This window comes from Rhinolophus ferrumequinum, chromosome 7 (assembly GCF_004115265.2).
Source record: "Rhinolophus ferrumequinum isolate MPI-CBG mRhiFer1 chromosome 7, mRhiFer1_v1.p, whole genome shotgun sequence".
Taxonomy (NCBI): domain Eukaryota; kingdom Metazoa; phylum Chordata; class Mammalia; order Chiroptera; family Rhinolophidae; genus Rhinolophus; species Rhinolophus ferrumequinum.
The window spans coordinates 87,198,747-87,222,794 of NC_046290.1; the positions used below are offsets into that span (position 1 = coordinate 87,198,747).

At 40.1% G+C, this 24,048-nt stretch overlaps 1 protein-coding gene across 4 annotated transcripts in view; it reads left to right on the forward strand.

The window, feature by feature from the left end:
- The window catches only part of GRAMD2B (GRAM domain containing 2B), a 109,855-nt gene that overhangs the window by 39,607 nt on the left and 46,200 nt on the right, over window positions 1-24,048 (forward strand). Inside the window, exon 1 of one of the 4 annotated variants that reach the window (XM_033110318.1) lies at window positions 9,850-10,232. The exons of 2 other annotated variants lie outside the window; for them this stretch is intronic. In XM_033110318.1, the coding sequence (XP_032966209.1) occupies window positions 10,150-10,232 (83 nt within the window). In that variant the 5' untranslated portion in view covers window positions 9,850-10,149. Of the gene's footprint in view, window positions 1-9,849; window positions 10,233-24,048 lie in introns of those variants that run through there. One more of the 4 variants, XM_033110319.1, reaches the window with a different exon arrangement.

A 24,048-nucleotide genomic window follows, 5' to 3' on the forward strand; every position in this document is an offset into this window, starting at 1 on the left:
CCAGAACCCAGCTTCTTTACCTCCAAACAAGTGGGATTGATGAAATTATCTCTAAAATCCCTTTAAATCTTTAATCCCTTAGGAATTCACCTCTTGTGTCATCACCAGAGATTGCACAAAAAAGAGCAAGCTTAGGAAAACAATGCAACAGAATAATTACCTGTGTGATCTGAGGAGAGTAGTTTACCTTTTCTGAACCTTAGTTTCTTGATTGATGCAACGAGACGATTCTCACGGGGTTGTTGTAAGCAGTAAATAATCTATGCGAGGCACAGCGCCTGGCATCTGGGAGACACTCAGTTAATTTAAGTCTCTCCCTCTCTTTTCCTTTTTCTTTATTTGTATATAAACTCAGTTCTTGAACTCACCTAAATCTTAAATCATTGTGTGGCTGCCTACATATTAGTAGAGTACCTTTTGGAGGTAGATTGAAAAATAAAAGATAGGCTATTTGAGAGTAATAAATATTTTCTGAAGTATCTGGAAGGTTCTAATTTGCAATATACCAATTTTATATTAAAATACTGTTTGTTCCTCTTGATGTTTTTATTGATAGTATTAAATAGTCACATGATAAACTGGAAAGCCATGACTGATGTGGCTTAGGAAGCTTCTGATAGATATTTCACAGGTTATGCAAAAAGTGCATAGTTAAGAGTGAAAAACTTTGTAATGCTACATATTGAAACAAATATATGAACAGAAGTGGGCAGAAAAAGTCCTATCCAAAAACTCTTTTGCCAAAATTTTAAATCTTACTGTCAACGATTAAGACAGCAATAACAAGACATATATCCATAGAAAAGAACAAAGAGACAAAGGTCATATTGATAACCAGGAGATAAAAACCTTATGTAAGTAGGTGATTTGTTTCTTCTTTCTGTTACTTTATTAACTCAGAGTACATTTTTATTTTTTTTACCAGCTTTGGCTAAAGAGATTTGAGACTTTTCTTTTCTCTTTACTTTTTTAAATGGAGGTTTAATTTAAATATATTAAAATGCAAAAATCTTAATTGTATCTCAATGAATTTGCACATATGCATATGCATATGAGTGTATAGCCACGTACCCACCACCCAGACCCATATAGAGAACATTTCCAGGATCCTTGGCGACCCTCTACCCCCTTGCCAATCGACCCACAAGGTTACCACTATCCACATCCACACTTTTAAATAGAGCAGGTAATAAAGATAGAAATAAGTGAAAACAATAGAGGAATCCTTAACTTGATTTACTTGTGGTAGGTGCTAGAGTTTTTCATTACAAAGCTTACTCACTGGCAGTTTAGTTAACCATTAGATACCCAAGGCTCTAAGTAAGAAATTAGCTCACTGATGATAAACTGAAAACCAGAGCCTGTGGCTTACCAGAAGCGGCCTTCAAGTTCTTACTGTAGAAAAGTCAGATGACCCATGAAAGAAAGCACCTGGAGAATTAAACCAGATTGTTTACAACTTCAGTGTAAACATCAGTGTGATTCAATGAGGGCTAAACAAGAATTCTGGCTTGTCGTAATTAATAATTGGCAGTGCCGTAATCAGTAATACCAAGGGGACAGTTAGACTCGAACTCCTCACTGGATCATGAAGGTAGCAACTGTGCATGAGATGCTTCTGATCTGATGTTAACGTTACATGAGCTTTGAGTTGCTTTTCAAGTAATTGTCATCATTTGACTTTCTTGCATGCATTTGTTTTTACCTCACCATTCTGATAACTTTCGGGTCATTTAACACAAGTTGGGAGTAAATGAGTGATCAAATGTAGCCTACTAGGCAGCAAGGCAATTAGATCCAAGAGTTTGGTTCATTAGATACCTAGCCTAAACAACTGAGGTAATGGGATATTTTGATTTGGTCAATACTATAGAATGGCTATTAGTAAATTTTCCAAATAGGGACATCTTTTGAGAATGAAAGGGGACTCTATTATAATTATGCCAGAACGCAGGACTAAATCAGGAGTGTCCCATGCAAAGCAGAAATACAGTCACCCTAGCTATCATAAGCTTCCACTCCAGAAGAGTTCATATTGATTAACCCATAATTCAATGACTCCTTTACTAGTTAAGCTATAGCTTAGCTTTTACAGTGGCAAAGACATCTGAGAGAAAACAACCCAAGGACATGTGCAAGATTATAGCTGAGATCTAGCAAATTAAATGTACCAGTGCTACTGTTCTGAGGATGCAGACTTAGCTTCTGACATAAGGAAATCAGCCTGAAGAGGGCTGAGGACTCAGAGGGGAACAGCTGTTACATCTTCTGTAGCTTTAGAAACTCCTTGGAGAGTGTGACACATAATATTCTACACAACGCGTGCTGTCTTTAAATAATGAGGGCTGATGAACTACGGGAGGGCAATACCCTCAATTTTTTGGTCAACAATAATGTGATGATGATGGTAGTCAATAGTTTCTATGAATTGAGTGCTTACTACGGACCTGGCATACTGTACTCATTCCTTTATATATATGAGCTCTTTAAATTCCCCGATGACTCTATAAAACAGATACTATTGCTATTCCCCCTTTTTTTTTTTTGACATATGAGCAAATTGAGGCTTAGAGGAAGTACTAAGATGCATATTAGGATTCTCAAATCAGTCTGACTCTTAACCATTCCCTTATACCATTCTTCACCTCCCACCCGTCCCAGGTCAGGGCTTTTTTATTGCCAGGACAACTCACTCAACAAGCTCAGACAAGACTTGTTTACTGAAAGGATATCACAGGCAATGCCTTGAAGAAGAGCAAAAAACAAATATTGTTGAACCACAGAGTGGGGGTGGGGGGTACAATTGAAAAGCTAGGAACCAAGACCACTCCCACCAGCTCTCATCTCCTGTTCCTTTGTACAGTCTACTTCACATTCATATAATATTGTCTCAAAATCTGAAGGCTTGGGATTCTATAGGACCAAGAATTTCTAATATCTGAATCTCTCTCTACTATAATATGTGTTTTATTAAAAGAGCTTATACTTTTTGAGATGGAGGCAAGACGGACTTTTAATTTCATTTCTTTGATTGACTACTACTAAACATAAAAATTAAATTCTGATTTTCATTAGTCTGTGATCTTAACACACAGGGAAACATTCTGTTTTCGTCCATTTTAGTTTTAAAAGTAAAACTAATGCAAAGAAACACAAAGCCATTTAGCTTCCCCAAGTGAATCAATTTCAATAGTTACGCTCTCCAAATGAAATGTATTTAAAATCACCATTTTGCATTTTGCTACGTGAAACATTTCTGTGCAAAAAGATTGGTTTTGTTTTGTTTGTTTTGTTCTTTATTCTTATAGTTAGTCTGTGTAAGGCAGAACGTGATACTGCTCTAACCATGAGCTCTAGGTTCCTAGCTTTGAGGCCAGAATTCTGTTACTTAAATGCTGTATTCCATTAATAGATTCACATTCCAGCATAAAGCACAGTGCCTGGACTAGAGCCCAGTTCTCCTGACTTCCAGACTAGGGCCTTTTCAGCAAGTTGTGTGAATTGGTGGGCGGGAAGTTGGCTTGTGTGTGATCCAAAACAGAAGAACGCGAAACATCATATGGCCATCTTCTGCCTCTTCCCATCTTTTGACATTTTGATGTTACTTGATCCAAGTATCTGGTTGTGATATATGAATGTGGTAGTTTTTGATTAAAGTTTTGTGTACGAATGTTTTATAAATATCTGTTTATTGGACTCTTTCCCACTGGACTGAAAACTCACTTATAGCAAGAAAGTGCTTATTTATTTTTATAACTCCATCACCCAGAACAGAGCCTGGCATACAAAAAGTCATCAAAAAACAAACAAAAACATTAATTGGAAGGAAGAGAGGAAAGAAGGAAACACGGACAGGCTGCTCAATTTGACCCAAATGAAGAGTCTATTTATGATGCAACCAAAAGATTCTGGAGCTACTTGAGAGAAATAGAAAAACTATTTGCCTGAGGTGTTTTCTGCGCTCTCTTCTCCCATGCGCCTTCTTTGCCAACTTATTTGTTGGATAATTTTTTTAAAAAAAATGAATAGTGCTACATAGAGAACCGACTGGAAGACAAGATAACGAAATGCGAATAGGAATTGTCAAGAAGGAACCAATAAATGAAAGTATGTAAAAAAGAATGGAAAATAAGAAAAAGCAATAAAAAGGATGCAAGAGGTGGTATAAAGTAAAAATGTAACATGCAGAAAGGACTTTCACAATAATTAAATATAAACTGCTTCACAGTAATGTGATGATAGCACTGCATGGATGGTACTGGCCGACCATCTCACAGGGAGGAAAACAGAACACCCACCCCAGGCAGTGTGTGAGGAAAGAGGAAGGCCGGTCCTCCTAGTGATGGTGTGTTCATTAGTTCCCAAAACAAGGAAAGGAAGTAGCTCAATGACTGTTTCTCTACAAAAGCACGAGAGATTCCACAACTCTAAATTGTGGCCTGAGGATGATAAACAGTGAGTTTGGACTTGCTCCGGAGCTAGACCATCTGGGAGTCATGGGACCTCTCTGACCTTTTTGAAGCACTTGCAGCCAACTAGCAGACAAGTGATAAGCAGCATCAGCCAAAGATTTTCTTTTCTAGTGGGGGCGGGATTTAAGTCATATTTCTTTTTCACTCACTCTTCCCCCCACACACACCCCTGCGAACTCCAAAAAAAAGACCAATACTATTCAACATTAGAACATATCAGATCAACTAGAGTTCCAAGGGAATATGGTTGAGTAATGCTGGTTGGAAACAACCACCCAATGAGTCATCCATCCATCCATCCATCCATCCATTCATTCGTTCATTTAACAAATATTTACTGAGCATCTAACATGCACCAGGCACTCTGGATACAGTGGTGAACATTACAGACACATCCCTTGTTTTTGAGAAGATTCAATTCTTGTGGGAGAGGACAGATGATAAACAAATGGACAGAGAAGATATCTCTCCGAGACCTCTCTCACCAACCTTACCTTCCTTCCTGATACTGCAGGTACAGTGGAGAACAGGGCCTTCTTACTGTCCTAGAGTATGCCAGGCTCAGTCCTGCCTCACGGCCTTTATCCATGTTCTTTCCTCTGGCTGGCAAGCTTTGCACCCAGACTTCACACGGCTTCTTCCTTCACGTCGTGCAAGACTCAGCTGAGATGTCACTTCCCAAAGAGGCTTTCCTCATCTTCCCATGTGAAATAGACCTCCCTCACTCCACATGGCTTCCTGTTTTATTTTCTTTATATCTCTTACCTGTGGAAATTATGCTATTTATGTGCTTCCCTTATTTTTTTTTCAGTCTCTCCCACTAGAATGTAAGTACCATGTCTGTTTTGTTCATCTCTATTCTCATGCATTTAGAACAATGCTGTTAGAAATGTCCGTTTACTCACATGGCCAATGATGATGCGTCTATAGTCAGAAGGACTGATTATCTGCACTGTGGAAGCTGGTCTCCAAAGATGGTCTCCAGTGAACTACACTCCTGTATTCGCATCCTGTGTAGTTCTCTTGCCTTGAACCTGAGCTGGCCCTGTGGCTCACCTTTGACCAGTAGCAGAGGTGAAGATGCCTCATGTCATGTCTATCTCATAGAAAGCCTTGCAGATGCTACCTTGGTATCATGGAACACAGGCTCTGAAGGAAGCCAGCCACCAAGTAAAAAGTCCAACTCTCTTGAGACCACTATGCTATAAGGAAGCCCAAGCTAGCCGCGTGGAGAAACTGAAACGCACGGCTAGTCCCCTGCTGTTCCAGCCATCTCAGCTGAAGCACCAGACATGGGAGGGTATGTCCAGCTCAGCTGCATCTTCAAATGACTCTAACTTTGGGTGCCATCTGACTGCAACTGCATGGAGACCCCGAATGAGAACCATCCAGCTGAACCTCAATAGATAATGCAGCCACCAAAGATAGCTCTAGATTCAAACATTTCTTTTCCCACAAATATTATATACGAGTATATCTGAAGGTCTTTGGCCTTCCCACTCCCCGCCACACACACACTCCTATAAGGCACGTGTCTCTGCCAGTAACAAGCCTTGTTTTGTTCTGTTCACTCTCCTACACCCCTACAAGCACCCCACTGGAAGTCAGGAAAGCTGGGTCTTCATCCTCATGGGTCCACTGTAATTTTAGCCACGTCACTAAATTCTCTGAAGCTCAGGTTCTTCTCTGAAAAATGATGGTGAGAATTTGATTTTTAAATTTTGTTTCGTGTGTGGTAGGCAACCCTTCCCCGACCCTTAAAGAGAAATTAATATGGATCAGAAATATATGAAAGAGATACAAGTGGCAAAATTCTAACTGAAGTGGGAGAGGCTGTAAATTGGAGTAGTAGTAAAAGATAGGCACGAGAGTCAGAAGACCAAGTTCAAACGCGAGCTCCACTCCCCCACACTAGTTCAAAGAGCCCAGAACTCCCTCAGAACCTGGTATGAAAACCATTCTACTGGATGGTCTCAGAGACCTCCCCCTTTACATGTTATGATCTGTAACATTTACCATACATAAAATAGACATATATTTTTAAACTTTGGGGTAGATTTTAATTTATTGTATTGAACGGGAAGAGTTTTTACTGCTTCTGCTTTGTCACAGAACCAGATATGTACTGTTTCCCAATTACCATCTGCCCTTACCCACTAAGCCCTTACTATTTTGGCTATCCTCTCAACAGAAGTGCTAAGCTTAGTTCTCACCCCATCCCTACAGAGATAAACAGAGTACATCTTTCAGATTTCCCCATCTGCAGTATAACTTGGCTTGGGAAATAATGACGTAGAACCATTCTACTTGATTTTTTTAAAATACTACTTTCAAAGGCCTGTATAGGAGGAGAGTCCACAGCCTACTACAGAATCTCATCCCAATGTTTCACGGCTGTATTCATCAGGAAACTTTCCTTCATATTTGACAGACATCACTCAATACAGGTCCCTTTGACATAATGCTTGTCAACTTTCCTTCTTACAATTTTTTTGAACGTCTTATAATGAAGTTCTTCAGTGTCGTCATATGGCTGTCTTCTGAACACTCTCATTTTTCCCCCCTACATTCTCCTTCGGATATTGACCTTAAATTGGAAAAGGAATGGTCTGAGGAGTGTTCCTAGAATTCTCTGACTTATGACATTGACATAGTAAATACCACGCATAGTTAAATGAATACTGAGCTTCCAGGTTGATAAGAGCATCAACATCTAAAACACGTCATCAGACAATATGCATAAAATTACAAGCATGCGATGACTCTTTACTTGTACGTATATTGTAAATTAGGCAACTTTGACCATACATTACAACCTTATTTCCACTCAAGCTCATGTTTGAACTCTGCCCCTGAAGCTGTGGACTGATGCACAGTTTTTCTCATCAATGTTTTAAAAAGACCAACAATGATCAATATTGTAAGCTGTTAAAGAGAAGCCCCTACCTCCTGAAAGGTAATGGGTTAGGCATTTTCTACTTAACTTACTTCAATAATTGGAAAAAGTATTGGGTAGAACAGCTCTTTGATTTTAGAAACAAGAAAAGTATGTTCCCAGAGTCTTGGAGAAAGAAAACTAAGGGTTTTGGAGCAAACTCAAAGAGCCCCCTAAAATACATTTTAGACATAACCTTCTGTCTCTATTTTGTCACATTACAATGAAATTTCTTCTATCGTTTGGCTGCTGTTACCTTCTAAATACTGCTTTCCATTTATTATTGTAGAAACGCCCCAATAACAAACAATTTAGGAAGCTGTTTAGCAATGTCTTTTAAACATAGGCAAATGTGACTAGGTAAAATAATGTAGTTTACTTACTCCTTTCTAATTCCTCCCCACTCTAAGAAAGAACTATGTGCTATTTCTCCACCTACCCCTACCCACCTATGTCCTCCCCTCCTTTCTTACTGAAGACCACACTCCTGGAAGTCCTCATTCCATACACTAAAGAACAAGTTTCAGGGCAACTGAGTGTTCGTTAATTGAGCTGTAAGCCCATGCCAGCGAACACCTGCCTTGATTCATCCATTAAAAGAGGCCTATCTATGGTTTCTCAAAGGTTAAACACAGAATCACCATAGGACCAGCTATTCCGTTCCTAGGTATATACCCAAAAGAATTGAAAGCAGGGACACCAACGATATTTGTACATCAATGTTCACAGCAGCATTATTCACAATAGCCAAAAGGTAGAAACAACCCAAATATTCATCAAAAGATGAATGGATGGATAAACCAATGTACACACAGGGAATATTACTCTGCCATAAAAAAAAAGAATGAAGTACTGACATATGCTACAACTTGGATGGACCTGAAAAACATTATGCTTAGTGAAATAAGCCAGAAAGAGAAACAAAAATACTATATAATTCCACTTATATTAAGTACCCAGAACAGATAATTCATAAGGACAAAAAGTAGAATAGAGGTTACCCGGGGCTGGAAGAAGGAGGAAGGAAGACATTGTGGTATGAATAGAGTTTATGTTGGGGATGATTTAAAAAAAGTTTTGGGTATAGATAATCGTGATGGTTACACACATTGTGAATGTACTTAATGTCACTGAATTATGTATACTTCCCAATGGTAAAATGATGAGCATTATGTATATTTTACTGCAATAAAAGAAGTTACTTAGGGGCAAAAAAAAAAAAAAAAAAAAAAGTCAGTTCTGGTCTGAGTTATGTAACCGGGAGAGCTTGGAGGGCACCTGAGATTTAAGGAAAGAATCACTGCCTAGAGTTTGGGAGGATGGCAAACCTCATCTAGAATCCGAACCAACCCCCATCCTGGTTAGGGGGTGGTGCTAGAGAAGGGACAAGGAGGCTGAAATCGTAATGTCCCCAGGAAGAGCCAGCTTTCGACATAGAAGACAATCACTTCAATCCTCCAGGTCACCCAGAGCCCTCCCTACCTCAAGTATTAGGAGACTCAATTTTGGAGGAGCAAGTGGGCTACGAAAAGATGCTTTTGTTCTCTCAGCCTGATGACATAAGCTAGTTAATGGAGAAGGAATAAGAAAACTTTGGAAAGGACTTGCATCTCCAAAATGTTTGAAGTTTTTTAGAAGGGTAGGTGCATGCATACATACATATATATAAACACGACGGTGGCACAGCCTTTGTCGTTATTAAATCTAAAATTAATTTTAAAAGAAAAATCAAGGACTTGCAGCCCCAGAATTAGTAATAGTCCCCATCCGTGCCATTCTCTACTATTGTTACTTGTAATTGTTTAAACTAAAGTTAGGCTTCCAACCACAAGGTTTTATGTTCTCGATTGCTCTGTGGCAAATCAGAAAACCACCAACACATAACTTACTTGCTATAATAAGCATGTTTAGAATAATACCTGGAACATTGTGCCTTAAGAAATTTGTCAAATGAATAAATGGATGCTTCAAACGCAAGACTTCAGACAGAACCAGCACGTCAAAACCTCACCAGGAGGCGTTCATTTTATTGGTTGGGTGCATAGTAAATAAGTTGCTAGGAGGTTCCGATGACTGTTTCTCCCCCTACAGAACTAGAAAGGGTTAACCAGACACCCACTAAAAGCAACCACCTCTTATTCTGTTACTGAACTAACCTATTGTTTAAGGCCCCACGAAGCAGTCCTCAAGGAGGCAATGTCCTGTTTGCATAATTGAGGTTGGGGCCTAGGCCAGCCCACACAGTGCATCTGTGTGACACAGATCCTCACTCAGCCGAATCCATTTCCTGTATCTACAGCCGGCTGGTCATTTTTAAAGCCCCTGGTTACAGTCCGGGAAGAAAAACACACCCCTCTTACCAGGAAGCTAAATACAGTCTATGATGCCTTCTTAGGCAAATGTTTCACCTGCTTGGCCAATTAGCTTCCTCTCCCAGAAAGACTAGCTCAACAGGTTTCCTTTTTCTCTTCCTCCGCCTCCTGGGTTGGGGAAAGAGGCTGTCACTTCGCCTCGACCCTCCCTGCCCCTCCCCTCCCTCGCCGGTTCTTCCACGCTCTCTCGGACCAATCGCGGTCGCTCGAACGTGTCCAGGTTGGCGGCCCGCAGCACTGGCCCGGCCTGGATGCGCCGCGGGGCTCGCTGGGCCTGCGCCCCGGACGGTGGCATCCGCTGGGAGGAGGACGAGCAGGGGCAGACGGCAGGCGCGCGGAGGTCTGAAGGTGCCCTCCGGCCGCGGCCCCGATGACTGAACTACAGCAAGATGTGGAAGACACAAAGCCTGCCAAAGTGCTCGGGAAGAGAGAGAGCAAAGTTGGCTCAGCCCAGTAAGTATTCTCAGCCAGGACCCGTCCGCCGCGTAGAAAGCGCGCAGCCCGAACTTCCCTGCCAGGGACCAGTTTGCAGTGGAAACAGTTTTCTGCAACTTTTACGCGGACAGCCTTGGGGCTTGAACGCTTTCTGTGGCAGCCGGCCTTTTTTTGGTTTTCGTTTTTTGTTTTCTTTTTCTCAGATTCTGTAGCAGAGAAAAGGCACAGCAGCATTTCAAGAAGGTACTATATAGTTTGCAGTCCTGTGGGGATGTGATGTGTTGGAGCCGAAAGCACGATTGGTGTTTTGCAATTCCCGAGGGAGGGCTCGGGCAACCATTCAGGTCTCAGCCTGTCAAGAAACAGAGTGCTAACATTTATTTCAGTTGTCCTACTTCTTAATGACGTGCGGGAAGATGCAGTTGTCTCGTCGATGTCATCTGTTCATTAGTTTCACAATGATGTGTATTGGTCAGTTGATTCAGGCCGTCAGAGTGTCTTTCCTCCATCCCCTTAACTGGTTCCCCCCAAGGAAGTGGAAAAGTAGTGGAAAACATGGCATACTCTTTATTTTTTTTCCCCTTCAAAGACTGCCTGCCTTTAGTTGGGTACTTACATATATATGTCATACACTTTTTTGGAGAGAGGGTGTAGCAGTCGGGTCGAGGACCACAATGAATATATAATAAAACACTTTAAATATCGGGTTGTGACTATCCTCTTAAAAGATTCAAGTCCGTAATAGGATTTGCACATTGTTTGACCTATACCCTCTTCTGGTTTAAGAAACTGAAAACTCAAATATTTTGGTCACAGGGATTAGCTTTCTGTAATGAAACTTATTTCTCTTTCCCTGTTCTACTTTGTTTATTTTTTGTTTTTTTGTTTTTATAATCCAGAAGCATGTTTATTTACATGATTGTTATTCCCAAACATTCTTTTAAAAAGGAAAAGAATCTTTCAGCATTTGCTTATTTGCAATCACTATAATATTGTGACATTAATATAAATATCTGAATAAGATTGATATTAAGATAAGTATCTAAATAAGCCCAATTTTATTTTTTATGGTACCAAGCTGTTGTGGGGTTACCTAACATGCTTTATTGATACTAATATAAAAATGTATAATCTTAATCAGTCTCCATCATTCACTATTTCAGCATTTACCAATTTTTAAACTCACGGCCTGATTCCACATAAAAATTTGTTTTTATAAAAGCATATTTCATCTGTGTGTCTGTTGGTGTTTGGGCTACAGTTTTGGAAGAAGAATAGCTTTATTAGCTGCTTTGATTTACTATTTCAAAGGCTTCGGTCATCTTCCCGTCCAGTGTCTGCTTTCCTTGGCTATTCCTTTGCCCACCCAGCACTGTCAACTTAAGCTGATGTTCTTTACTCTTTATGTGCAAAATGATGGTTAAGAAAAAATTGCTATCAGTTTCACCTTCACAAAATGTTTTCTCACCCCAAAATGAAAACCTAACTGTGCTACTAATTCAAGTTCAAGAAAAAGGTGAACTCTCAAATATCTATTTCCTTTGCACTTAATCATTCTCTTATACATGTGACTTCTCTGAAGAAGAGGTACTGTGCATAGTCGCATCACCGTTTCAGAGATGCTGGAGGTGACAGGAGTGTTAAGTGGTGCAAGCAAGACTGGAACCCAGGACTTTAAATTTGTAGTCCAGAACTCACCCACAGAGACACAAAGCAGAATGATTCAAGTCTACCCAGCAGCCACTGCGTTTTGGAATTTTCACATTCCTAGTCATCTAGATATTCGGTTAAGGAGATGGATTGAAGGATTGGAAAATTCTATGGCATTTAGACTAATTCTTTTGAAATGCTTTAGATGTTGCGAAAATAGTTTTGTAGAGGATAAGCATTGAAGCTGAAGGCCTCAACGTAGCCCTTTATTTGGAACAGGCAGTTTCACAGATTCATTTCAGTTCAACCAATAATGGAATACCTACTATTTGTTCCATGATGGTGGGGAATACAATAATATATGTGATACGGTATCTGCGCTTCTAGAACTCCAAGAGCAGTTTTAAGGGGGCGTTAAGCCGAGGCACATATGTATATTCTGTACTTCTAGGGATTGGTGGCCGTTGTCACATAAAACAAAGATACTACAAAAAGTTTGGTCCATAACAGTCTCCTCCACAGTTAGGATGTTTATCTATTTGGCGGTCTTTGTTAAATTTCTCTTGATTTCTTGGGTTTTTGTTTGTTTCCCCTACAAAGTGGTAATTTCCAGGCCTACTGAAGTCACCTCTGATTCGCTCTAAACTTTTAGACACTCCCTTCCTTTGAGCTCTTAAACTCTTTAAAAAAAAAAAAAAAAGATTTTATTGGGGAAGGGGAACAGGACTTTATTGGGGAACAGTGTGTACTTCCAGGACTTTTTTTTTTCCAAGTCAAGTTGTTGTCCTTTCACTCTTAGTTGTGGAGGGTGCCGTTCAGCTTCAAGTTGTTGTCATTTCCATCTTAGTTGTGGAGGGCGCAGCTCAGCTCCAGGTCCAGCTGCCATTGCTAGTTGCAGGGGGCGCGGCCCACCATCCCTTGGGGGACTCGAGGAATCGAACAGGCAACACCTTGTGGTTGAGAGTGCACTGGCCCATGTAGGAATCGAACTGGCAGCCTTCAGAGTTAGGAGCGCGGAGCTCCAACCGCCCGAGCCACCGGGCTGGCCCCGAGCTCTTAAACTCTTGCTTTGATAATGGAAGAAGAGCAAGTTTAAGAGGGAGGTAGATACATTATCTACAACATGGAGGGACCTAGAGGGCATTGTGCTGAGAGGAGTAAGTCAGGCAGAGAAAGACAGATGCCATATGACTTCAGTTATATGTGAAATCTAGAGAACAGGATAATCGAACAAACAAAACAAATAAGCTCCTAGGTACCGAGAACGTTTGATGGTTGCTGGATTGGGGGAGGCGGGTTGGAGAGATGGGTGAGGAGGGAAGGGAGTTAGGAGATACAAATTGGTAGTTACCACATAGTCCTGAGGATGTAGAATGGGGAATACAGTCAGTAGTATTGCAATAACTATGTATGTATGGTGTTGGATGGGAACTGGATTTATCCAGGTGATCACTTTGTAAAGCATATAAACGTCTAATCACTGTGCTGTACCCCTGAAACTAATATAATATTGTATGCCAACTGTAATTGAAAAATAAAAAAATATTTTTAAAAATATACAACAAAAGAGGGAGGTAGATACATTGTCACAGTGATATATTGGTGGAATAAATCCATAATTGAAATAATTTTGAGTAGCCAAATTTTTATACATAGAAATCCAGCTAATTTCTCTGCTTTGAATCTCATAACTTAGATTGTCCCTAAACTCAAAGTTGTTGAAGTCCAGGTGTCACAATGGACATTTCTTCCAAGACTGTTAGGATGGCTTCCTTCTCCCCACTTCCCTGCATCTGGAACTACACCCACACAGGCTTCATCACCTTGAACCTAGCCTCCTGGGTGGTAACAGCTGGCATTTATTGAGAATGCTTGCTGTGTGACGGGCACTGTGCTCGACCCTTTACGTTCATTTGCACACAGAAGGTAGACACTATTATATCCATTTTCCAAACACAGACATGGAAGCGCTGAGAAGTTAAGCAACTAGGCAGAGACACAGTTAAGAAGAGAACAGCTCAAATTCAAGTCCAGGTCTTCTAACTCTAGAGCCTGAACTTAAATAGTTTATTTGTACTCCTCTACTCTGTGATGGCCCTCCATGGCCTACTCTAAAAAACAGGCTCCCCTACCAAGAACTTAAGACCCTTTATGATCTGGACACACATAAACCATTTCAACCTAATACTAGCCAGCATGTACCTCTTTTATAGCCAAATAGTCATACTAGCGGCCCGATGCTTAAGAGGTGATAACACAGAAGAATAAGAAACAAGTGTGCCAAACGTAATACCGAATAAAATTCTCTTCATCTCTTCACCTCTCTTCCTTTGCCCAAACAGTTCCCTCGCTCGTTTCACTTACTATACTGCTATAAATCAACTCCAGTTTTCCCTCATTTAAAATCTTCCCCTATCACTGGCCATACTCATCTCTGACTATGAGTGCTTACCTTGTATGTATGTGGTCAGCCCCATAAAATTTAGTTGCTGTTATTATTACTATTAACTAAGAGTTAACATCTATTGAATGTTCCGTATGTACCACTGCTAGCGTATATTAACTTGCATATATTAGTTAACTTTCCCCTAAATAGATTACAAACTCCAATCATATTTTTTCTTGTTGAATTTCTCAGAGGGCCCAACCAAAAATTACTTTCAATAACTATCTGTTGGTGAGTTGGAGAGGCTGAGACCCCATTCCCCCTAAGTGAGGCATATAATATGCTTCTAGCTGACATTCAGCTTGACTATCTCAGGGAAATTCCACTCTTTTAAATTTTCTTATCAAATTTCCTATCAGTAACAGAATTTTTAGGTATGTTTACTTACCTGAGTTGTGGCTTCCTTATTTACCTTTGTGTTAGAAGAGCGGCTGCAGATTTACTCATCATCAAAGTGCATATTTGACTTAAAAATACAATGTGCTTCTTCTCTTGCCAAGAATTGATAATTTAGCTCCATATTTTCTTTTGAGATCCTAGTTTTTCCCATTTTTATTACCGTTTTCATTGTGAATTTTATGTTCCCAATATATAGTTCTAATGTAGCCCAGCTTTTTTAACACACATTTTATGAGATGCACTTTTACTTCTTCAAGTCTCTTGCGGATCTGATTTAATAATGGCAAGGTTATACTTTTAATGAATTTCAAAAAGTATCTAAAAACTAATGCTGATATATTTCTGGGCAAAAGTTCTCTTGATTCATTAGGGCAAATAATGTCTGCTTCAAATGTTACAAATACCTGTAACATTTGTAATGTAATTTGAATTTTTAACATTTAAACTTTAACAGTTTGGGGTATAAGAATTCTAAAAATTTGTTCAACTCCATACATATGAAGAAAAAGGGTGGATGGGAGCAACATAAACATTTACCTTGAAAGGAAGTCCTCTGGTATTATCAAGAAGTGATAATGATTTTTAGGGGCATATTTTGATGTTAAAATGTAAATTCAAGTCTAAATAAATTACCTGCAGTGAAAGTATTTATCATCCAAATATCTTGTCTTTCCGCATGGCATATTGGGGGTGCTGGACTTGCAGAATAAGTGTTGAAGTTGGGAATAGATCTTGAGCTGGAAGCAAGAAGAGCAAAGACAAATAATTATTTTTTTTTAAATAATTATTGAGTATAACTCAATTTCTTAGTGCTTGCTTAACTCTGAACTTTGAAAGTGCCCATTTAGCAAGAGAATCTCTATAAAATATTATGTCTGTACTATTTATCTTTCCGTGTGTGTATGTAACATATTTTGTGTTAATTTTAATTTCCAGGTTACTAAATGTTACATATTACCCAGTGCACTTTTTAATATAAACTTTGAGGAAGAGGGAGAAAAAATTATGTTTTAGAAAATACAAAAATTATATTAAAATAAAATAATCAATGGAGGAGTTTGAAACGATGAAGAGAAATAAACAGTGAGTTCTGGTTTAAATGTTTTGAAAAGAAAGTCAATGAACCAAATCAGCTCTATGGCTGGAGGTTGATATCCTAGGAAATTTCTGATTTATCAAGGCAGTACATAAAGTTTTAAGAATGCAGGCTCTAGGAAAGTAGGATTTGAAATCCGGCTTTCCTAGAAGTGTGAGCCTGGCAAGCTGCTTAGCCCCTGATTCTCAGGTGCAACTTCTGTAAAGGCTTCAGTCAGCTGCTTCATATAAGGCTTGCTTTAAAGTTTAAACAGTTGATGTCAGAAATGCCCTTTGCCTGGTGTCTGATATTTTCAACTCTCCATAAACCGCAGCTGTGTTAGTCCTCACTGTTGAAGGTCTGGGACATGCTATGGGTGGAGGTAGAAGGCTGACATACAATGTAATTCAACTAAATAGTCAAAATTCAAAAGGCCTAAACTCTTACAGTAGTATGCACCAGTGTTCTGTTCTGTGACGCTTTGTCCCATCATTTCAGCCTGAGGACACTTATGACAGCAACTGAGCGTTTCCATGAATCTAACATGGCATCTTGGATTTTCTTTTTGCTAAAAGGGTCTCATGCCATAACTATTTAGTAACCTACACGCTGATCAATATATCACTTACTGATTTGGTATTATTACATCTGTTGTCCAATATTTTTACCACTGATTTCCACAGCCTGCTTCCCAGCACTGAGCTTTTCTCTCATGGCTCCTCATCTTTAAGCAGCTGAGTTTTTTCCATTTGCTAAACTCCAGTAGCACTCGCCTACAACATCTGATTCTTTAAAGCTCAGCTTTAGGCACTAAACACCTTTTCAGATGGCCTAAAACAAAGGTCCTGGAGAGAGACGGAGCCATCCTCAAATTATCGATTCATCTTATCTTCTCTGTTCCCCTCTTCTAGCCAGATGATCCTAAACAAGCCCTTAATCAGATGAGGCAGGAATATCTGGGCCACCTATGAACAACTAGATCAAGGTCACAATAGTAAGGCGACCTGTTTAAAAAGAGAAGAGACCGAAGTAGAGAAATGGAAATGTGAAGTTCGAGACAACGAGTAAGGAGATAGGGAGAGAAAAGAAGTGAGTTGGAAAAAGAGAGGGGGACATATTGAGTAATATTGAAAAGAGAAAGAAAAAAGGCTAATTTACCTGTACGATCTGCTTCTATCTTGGCAGATGTTCCTCCACTTCTCTCTCTGTGCCATTCTGTGTCCTAGCAATGAAATCTCAGGCACTGAGATGGGTGGCTGACCCCCTCTCCTCTAATGGAGATAATGATCTGTGTCCAAATGTTGGCGTTTTCTTAAAGTCCGTAGATATCAGGTGTGTGGGGACAGAGTCCCAGAGAGCAGTTACCAGGCCCTTCCTCTGTTCCATACTGGAACTTCAAACACAGATAAGGCATACCCAATGCCATCAAGAGACACTCATAGCTATCATGCAGGGTCTCTGGTCCCGTTCCCTGCACAAGAATGCAGGATATGGTAAGGCCAAAAAGGAACACCCACAGAGCCATAGATAGGGGAGTCATACCACTATACTCTCGCTGGCGGCTGGGTTGGAGATACAGGAAGCAGGAGCTACACGATCCGCAATCTGCCGTCCACTTCTCTGCCAACCAACCAACTAACCCCCTAACGTAGCCACGGCACTTATATTAGTGGCTAATGGCTAACCAGAAACAGCTGATGGCCACCCAGCCACAGCAGATGGCCATCTGATTACAGCTGATGGCCATCTAATAACTGAGCCAGCACCTTTCCACGTGAGGCCAAGAGCCTGGAAACTGCTCTCTGGGATTCTGTCCCCACAAAGTGTATGATGCTATCCATATGTGTTATCGTTGGGATTTTTCAAATTATGTATGCCCTGTGCAGTGAGTTAAAAACTGAAAAGAACCTCAGAAATAGGCTAATTGTTGTGTCTTTTACTATTAAGAATTATTTTCTGAAAACAGTTACCTTGCAATCCTACAAATTATTTTGAACCCCCTAGGGTTGTAAAAAAGTGTATTGGGAATTGAGTGAAAAACTAATTCATCATGACAATTTTTATTATCACTGTATTGTTCATGTAATTCATTGGAAAACAGCTCCGCATTTGATTCTAACAACTTAACTATTGTGCCAGATGCTTTATATATTAATAACCTAATGTGGGGCTCTGAGAACCTATCTGAAAAGTTAAGGAACAATTTCCTTCCCTCCCTCTCTCCCCTTTTCATAATAAAGTTCTGTAGTTTATAAAGTTGGACTAGTTTTGACATGACCTTGGTAGATCCCTCATGCTTTGTCTTCATTTAATCAGAATATTTACTGGAAATTTTTCCCAAAAAAATCATATTTTTTCTGAACTCAGATTCTAAAATCACAAAATATCAGCTCTTCATCAGAACGCATGAAAGGAGAGGATGGTAAATGGCCTATGAGCCAGGAGAAAGGCAACATTTAACAACTGATAATGACCAGAGAGATTTGCCCATGTTCCCAACCTTTACTCCGTGGTTCTCTGTGTTGGATACATGCTGAGTGCCGTGGAAATCACCAGGATAAAAGAGATAAGGCCTTTATCCATAGGAAAATAGAGGAGAGGAAAGGAACATTTTGAGATTTGATCTTCTTTCAAAGAAGAGAGTGCTAGAAAATATATCAAAGTTTCGATGAGATGAGGTAATACTGCTGTGTGCTAGATACTGTTCAGAGTGCTTTTACATTCATACATGTAATGAGGTAGGTACTGTTATCATTACATTTTATGTATACCAGAGACACAGTGACTGTGCCTGGTAAGTACCTGCCCAAGGTCGTAACAGCTGTTGAAGTGTTGGAGACAAAATTCAAGTGCAGGCAGTCTAATCTGAATCAGCCTCCTAAAATTCAGCCTCCCTAGATTTAAGAAGATCAAAGATGCAGAAAGTAAAGTGACTCCCATTAAGTGTCCATGCATCCTTGAGTAGATCTAACTTATATAGGTCTGTTTTCTTCATTATAAAACTAAGACTCATTCCCATTCTACGATTCTACCATTGGAAGTATGTCTAATGTTCTGTGGAGGACAGGGCAGAGAGAGCACCTTTAGCGCCCTGGGCACTGGTACCTTCTCTGTGTATCGTCAGACACAGGTGCCTCTCCAGATGCTTCTGTATCATCCATGCTTCTGTATCACCCTGTGCTGACGGCAGGGAACGTCATTGTTTCAAGTGCAGCTTTACACTGATTTGCACAGCAGTCATGCATAGATTCCAGTTTAGAAACCATAGCTGAGTTTTTTAAATCTTCTTTGCACAAGTACAGAGTGTTTCAATAAAGGGACTGATTTGTTTCAAAAACATGTGACTGTTGTCTCTTAAATAGTCACTGAAGGAACCCAAGAACCTTCCAAAAATGCTGCAGTTGCACAAAATCTTTTTGAAATTCTTCTTGCAGAGTTACTTTCAAAGCCTGGAGCCCATTCTTTGAATAGTCACAAGGTTGGCAAATCCTCTTCCTTTGAGAATAAATTCAATTTTGGAAACAGCCTGCAGCCAAATTTGGTGAGTAAGGTAGATGAGAATAATTTTAAATAGCTTTAAACCACTCTATGAGTAGGATCATTTTTGATCAAAAACAAGACGTGACCATAAAATAATAAAGACAGAGTTTCTTGCAATACTTACAAACCAATTTCTGTACTTTCATATTTGTAACTTCATTATGAAAACAGTGAAATGTTAGTTGTTACTCTGTCCTAAAATAAATTTTTAGTGTTTATTAAACATCCAGCTGAACATTGTGTGTTCACCCCCAGAGTCAGTTCTCCTTCCATCACCATATATTGGATCCCCTTTACCCTCATCTACCACCCCGCTCCCCACTCACCCTCTGGTAACCACTAAACTGTTGTCTGTGTCTGTGAGTTTTTGTTTCTTTGTTCGTCTCGTTCCTTTGTTGCTTTCAGTTTTATATGCCACATATGAGTGAAGTCATATGGCTCTCGACTTTCTGACTTAGTGCACTTAGCAAGATAATCTCAAGATCCTTCCTGTTGTCACACATAAAGTCACCATGAGTTTAGACAGTGAAGTAAGTGAAGTTTCAGCTATCACAATGTTCTTGCACTATCTTCTACTTTGTTACACAATGTGGAGATGGGTATACAAATTACATTTTTCAGATTCCCTCCCCACATCACAAAGTGGACTTTGTTCACTGTATGCACAGCTCTGCTCCTGACATTCCCACGTGGTAGCTGTCAATTATCATCAGGAAGCTTTCCATTGTGGGCTAAGTTGTCACCTGCTAGCTAACTCGGGTGAGCTGATTGGTCTACTACCTGGTAAGTCCCTGAGCGTAGTAAGGACAAGCATCTTTTCCTGTTCCCTGTTCTTGACTTTTGGTCAGAGTGGATTATTAGCATAGCACTTTTATCTGATTTTAATACTGTATCATTCCATAAATTGTATGTGATATGTCTCCACTCTTCTCTAATCCAGTGTAATGCAACGAGCAATTCCCTACCACTTACTCTACGCTGGGAAGACAAGCAGATGTGTGCAATTCCCTGTAGGAACTCCCAGACTGGGGAGAGGAGAGCAGGGGACACACACACAACGAATACCGTGTGATAAGAATTTCACAGTAGTTATCATCTGCTAATGGGAACAGAGATGTTAGGCAATTTCTTTTTCTCTTGAGGTGAGCTGAGATGTAGGTGATGTTTGAAGTGACGTTGATGTGGTGAAAAAGAATTTGGCCTCAGCTGGACGGAAAAAATTATTCCAAGCGAGGGAAGGAAAAGGATAGGATACTTGAAAGTTAAAATTCATGTTTTTGATGAATACCTGGGGGCGTCCTGTGGCTGGACTGGTTGGGGTGGGAGGACGCGGAGAAAGAGTGGAATGGAAAAGGAGCTAGAGGCCCATTTTGAATTCTCCTTGCTTTGTGCGCTTTGCTTCACTTCCTGCTTTGGCTCTACTACTGACCCTTCAGGGAAATCATTCTTTCTGGTCTTCAGTTTCCTCCCCTGTAAAGAGAGAGGGCTGAATGACCTGATTTGTTAAATCTCTTCCAACCTGAAGAGTATGAGTCTTTGAAGAAACTGCCCTACTTCTCTGGGCTCCTCTGTAGCCTTTGTGTGAAGAATTCTATCAGACTGAACAAACTGAGGAAAGCTTTTTGAATATGAATAGAATCCTTGCTTTCTTACTCGGTTTGTCCTCTTTTATTTATTTATTTTTCTTGTATTTCTTGCCCTAAGTAAACCTGTACCTGATTAAGGCAGGACTGCCGCTGGAACGTACCTAAACTATCCTCTTACACATTTATAGATATATATCAGCATTCACATTACATTCAGACAACCTGCTCTGCCATTTGGCGGCAGGTGACAGGGCCACAGTGCCTTCTGGACCAGTCATAGTAGAAATGTCTAATCAGGTAACTTAATGTAAAACCTAGAACACAAAGGGGAACCCAACTCATTAACAGTAGAATTGCAAATTTCTCTGGTATAGTTCAGGTCTGAAAATAATCATATATTGCACTTGAATACAGAATACAATTTAAGGTCAACAGGCCCTTTTCCTCAGCAATGAAGTCAGGGATACTAGCTTGACACTTCCATTTAATAATTATTATAGCATTTTTAAAGCACTTTATATTTTCTAAAGTACTTTTATTTACATCAGTAGTTGAATTTAACACACATTTTTGGATGACCCTCTATGGTTCAGCATTGTACTGTTATAAGGATATTAGGATGTACTAGACATGGACCCTGCTCTCAAGAACATTCACGCAGATTTCACTGTACTTTGAGCAATATCTTAATATGGCCATAAATATGAATTTCAGTCTATTGTGATAAATAAGAATATGTGCAGGCATTTTTAAGAGAATAGTGGAGACAAACTAGCCCAGTGGGGGGACTGAGTAAAGCCTTCTATCAAAAAATGATAATACCTAAGTCTTGAAAGAGGAATAGAAGTTAGCCCCCCACCCCCACCCTGAGTGAGAGAGAGAGAGAGACCATTCTACCCAGAAAGAATAGCCTAAACGAAGGCACAGTGATGTGAAAGAGCCTGGTGAATTAATGTTACTAGAACGTAGAATGTATTATACTGAATGGCAGTACCTAAGGCAGGAGCAGTAGATTGGAGGAAGGTCACAGAGGATGACCTTTTATGCCATGAGAAGCGTAGACTTACCTATAAGATAGGGATCCACTGAAGGGTTTACCCAGGGATGTGATACAGGTGATAGTTTTTTAGAAATGGCTCCAGTAGAAAGGTTTAAGATTGATTTGATGGAGAACAAAACAGGAAGCAGGGATTGGCTGGCCGTGAAACAATGCAGGTGGAATTATTTTAGTAGGAAAAATGGCAGGGAGAATAGGTTTGAGAAATGTCAAGGGAATAAAATTGGAGGACGAGGTGATGGATTGGATTTACAGAGGGAGGAAGCTAGACTGACTCTTAGTTTGTCTCTCCAGGAAGGCTATGTAGACTGTGCTGCTATTAATTAAGCAATGGAACATAGGAGGAAAAGCCCTTTTATAAAAGTTGACATTGGTGTGGAAGTTTGTGCTATAATAAGAAGCACATTTGGTCTTTGTCCCCAATTCCTGGCAGGGAGCTCCTAAAATTGGAGTTTCCTGAGTGATAGGATTATCTTTCGTTTTTCATAAATAGCCTCTTTGGATCATACCTGAGTGCATGCTAATGAGACGATGTAGGGTTAGATAAGCTCAGGATGGATCTGGTCACCAGAAAGTCCAAATGGTTTTTTTTTGTTTGTTTGGTTTGGTTTGGTTTTTGTTTGTTTGTTTTTTTAAGATGTAATTGGCTCTGTTGAAGGAGTCATGAATCGTGGCAGCATCCCATCAGTAAATAGAAAGACTCTCCCAGAAAGGCCAAGTGTTGAGAGATTGGGAGCTTTCGGCCGCACCGCCTCTTCCCGGGAAGGGAGCGGGCCTGGAGATGAAGCACTATACAAATACACTATACAAAGCACTATACTTTCTTGAACAAAGATTTGATGAGCTTCTAGACTGGTGAACACAATAAAGTGCTGGGAGGATAATGCACCCAGAGAAGGCATGAAAGCTCCAAAAACCTCCATCCCTTGCCCTACGCACCTCTTCCACCTGGCTGTCCTTGAGTTGTATTCTTTACCATAAACTGGTAAATGTAAGTTAAGCATTTCCCTGAAATCTGTGAGCCATTCTAGCAAATTATCGAACTGGATGAGGGGGTCCTGGGAACCCCTGATTTATAGTCATTTGGCCTGGGACTTGCAGCTGGGATCTGAAGTGGGGGACTTCAGTCTTGTGGGACTGAGCCTGGAACCTGTGGGGTTTATGCTAACTCCAGGTAGTTTGTGTCAGAATTGAATTGAATTTGAGTTAATGTTAGAATTCAATTGAATTGTTGGATATACAGTTGGGTCTGGAGAATTAGAGAATTGGTTGTTGGTGTTTGAAAACACCCTAGAAAGTCAGAGCTTCGGGAGATGGATTTCGGAATTGTCAGCCTATAGGTTAATCATACAGTTAAAAGTATGAGAGTTAATGGAATTTTCCAATGGAGAGAAGAGTAGGGGACTACAGAGAGAACCTAGGAATGATCCTATATTGGGATAAAGGTCAAAAGAAGAGGCCACAGAGGTGGAAAATAAATAGCACAGCAGAAAACAAAACAAATAAACAAAAGCAAACAAAATGAAATAGAAACATGAAAAAACAAACAAGGGAAGGAGAATCTCAAGAGATAGTCAACAATGGCTGGTTCTACCAGTAGCAGCATTAAGAGAACCCCTGAAATGCCCTAGGCATTTAGCAATATAGAGATCACAGGAGAATTTTGTCAGAGAAATTTTAGTGGAGCAATGGAATAGAGGCCAGACACTACTGAACTAGCTTAGTGGGAAATAAGGACACAGACACAGCATGGGTAGACTATGGCTTCAAGAAACTTGGCTGAGAAATGAAGGAAGGAAAGGAACTAGAGGAAGTGAAGTCGAAGGAAGGTTTTGGTTTTCAGGTGAGAGAACCTTGTGAGCCTGTACCTAAACTAGGATAAGAGGGAAAAGATGAAAATGTAGCACAAAAATAGAGTAACTGAACAAGCCCCGAGGCATCAGAAAATAGGCTTGAACATCAAAAGGAGAGAGACCTTGTCTTCTGAAACTAGAGGAAGGGACAGCTGCAATTATTGGTAATTGTAGGTCAGGGGAAGACATGTGGCTGTACTCATGTGAATACTTCAACTTTCAATTCTC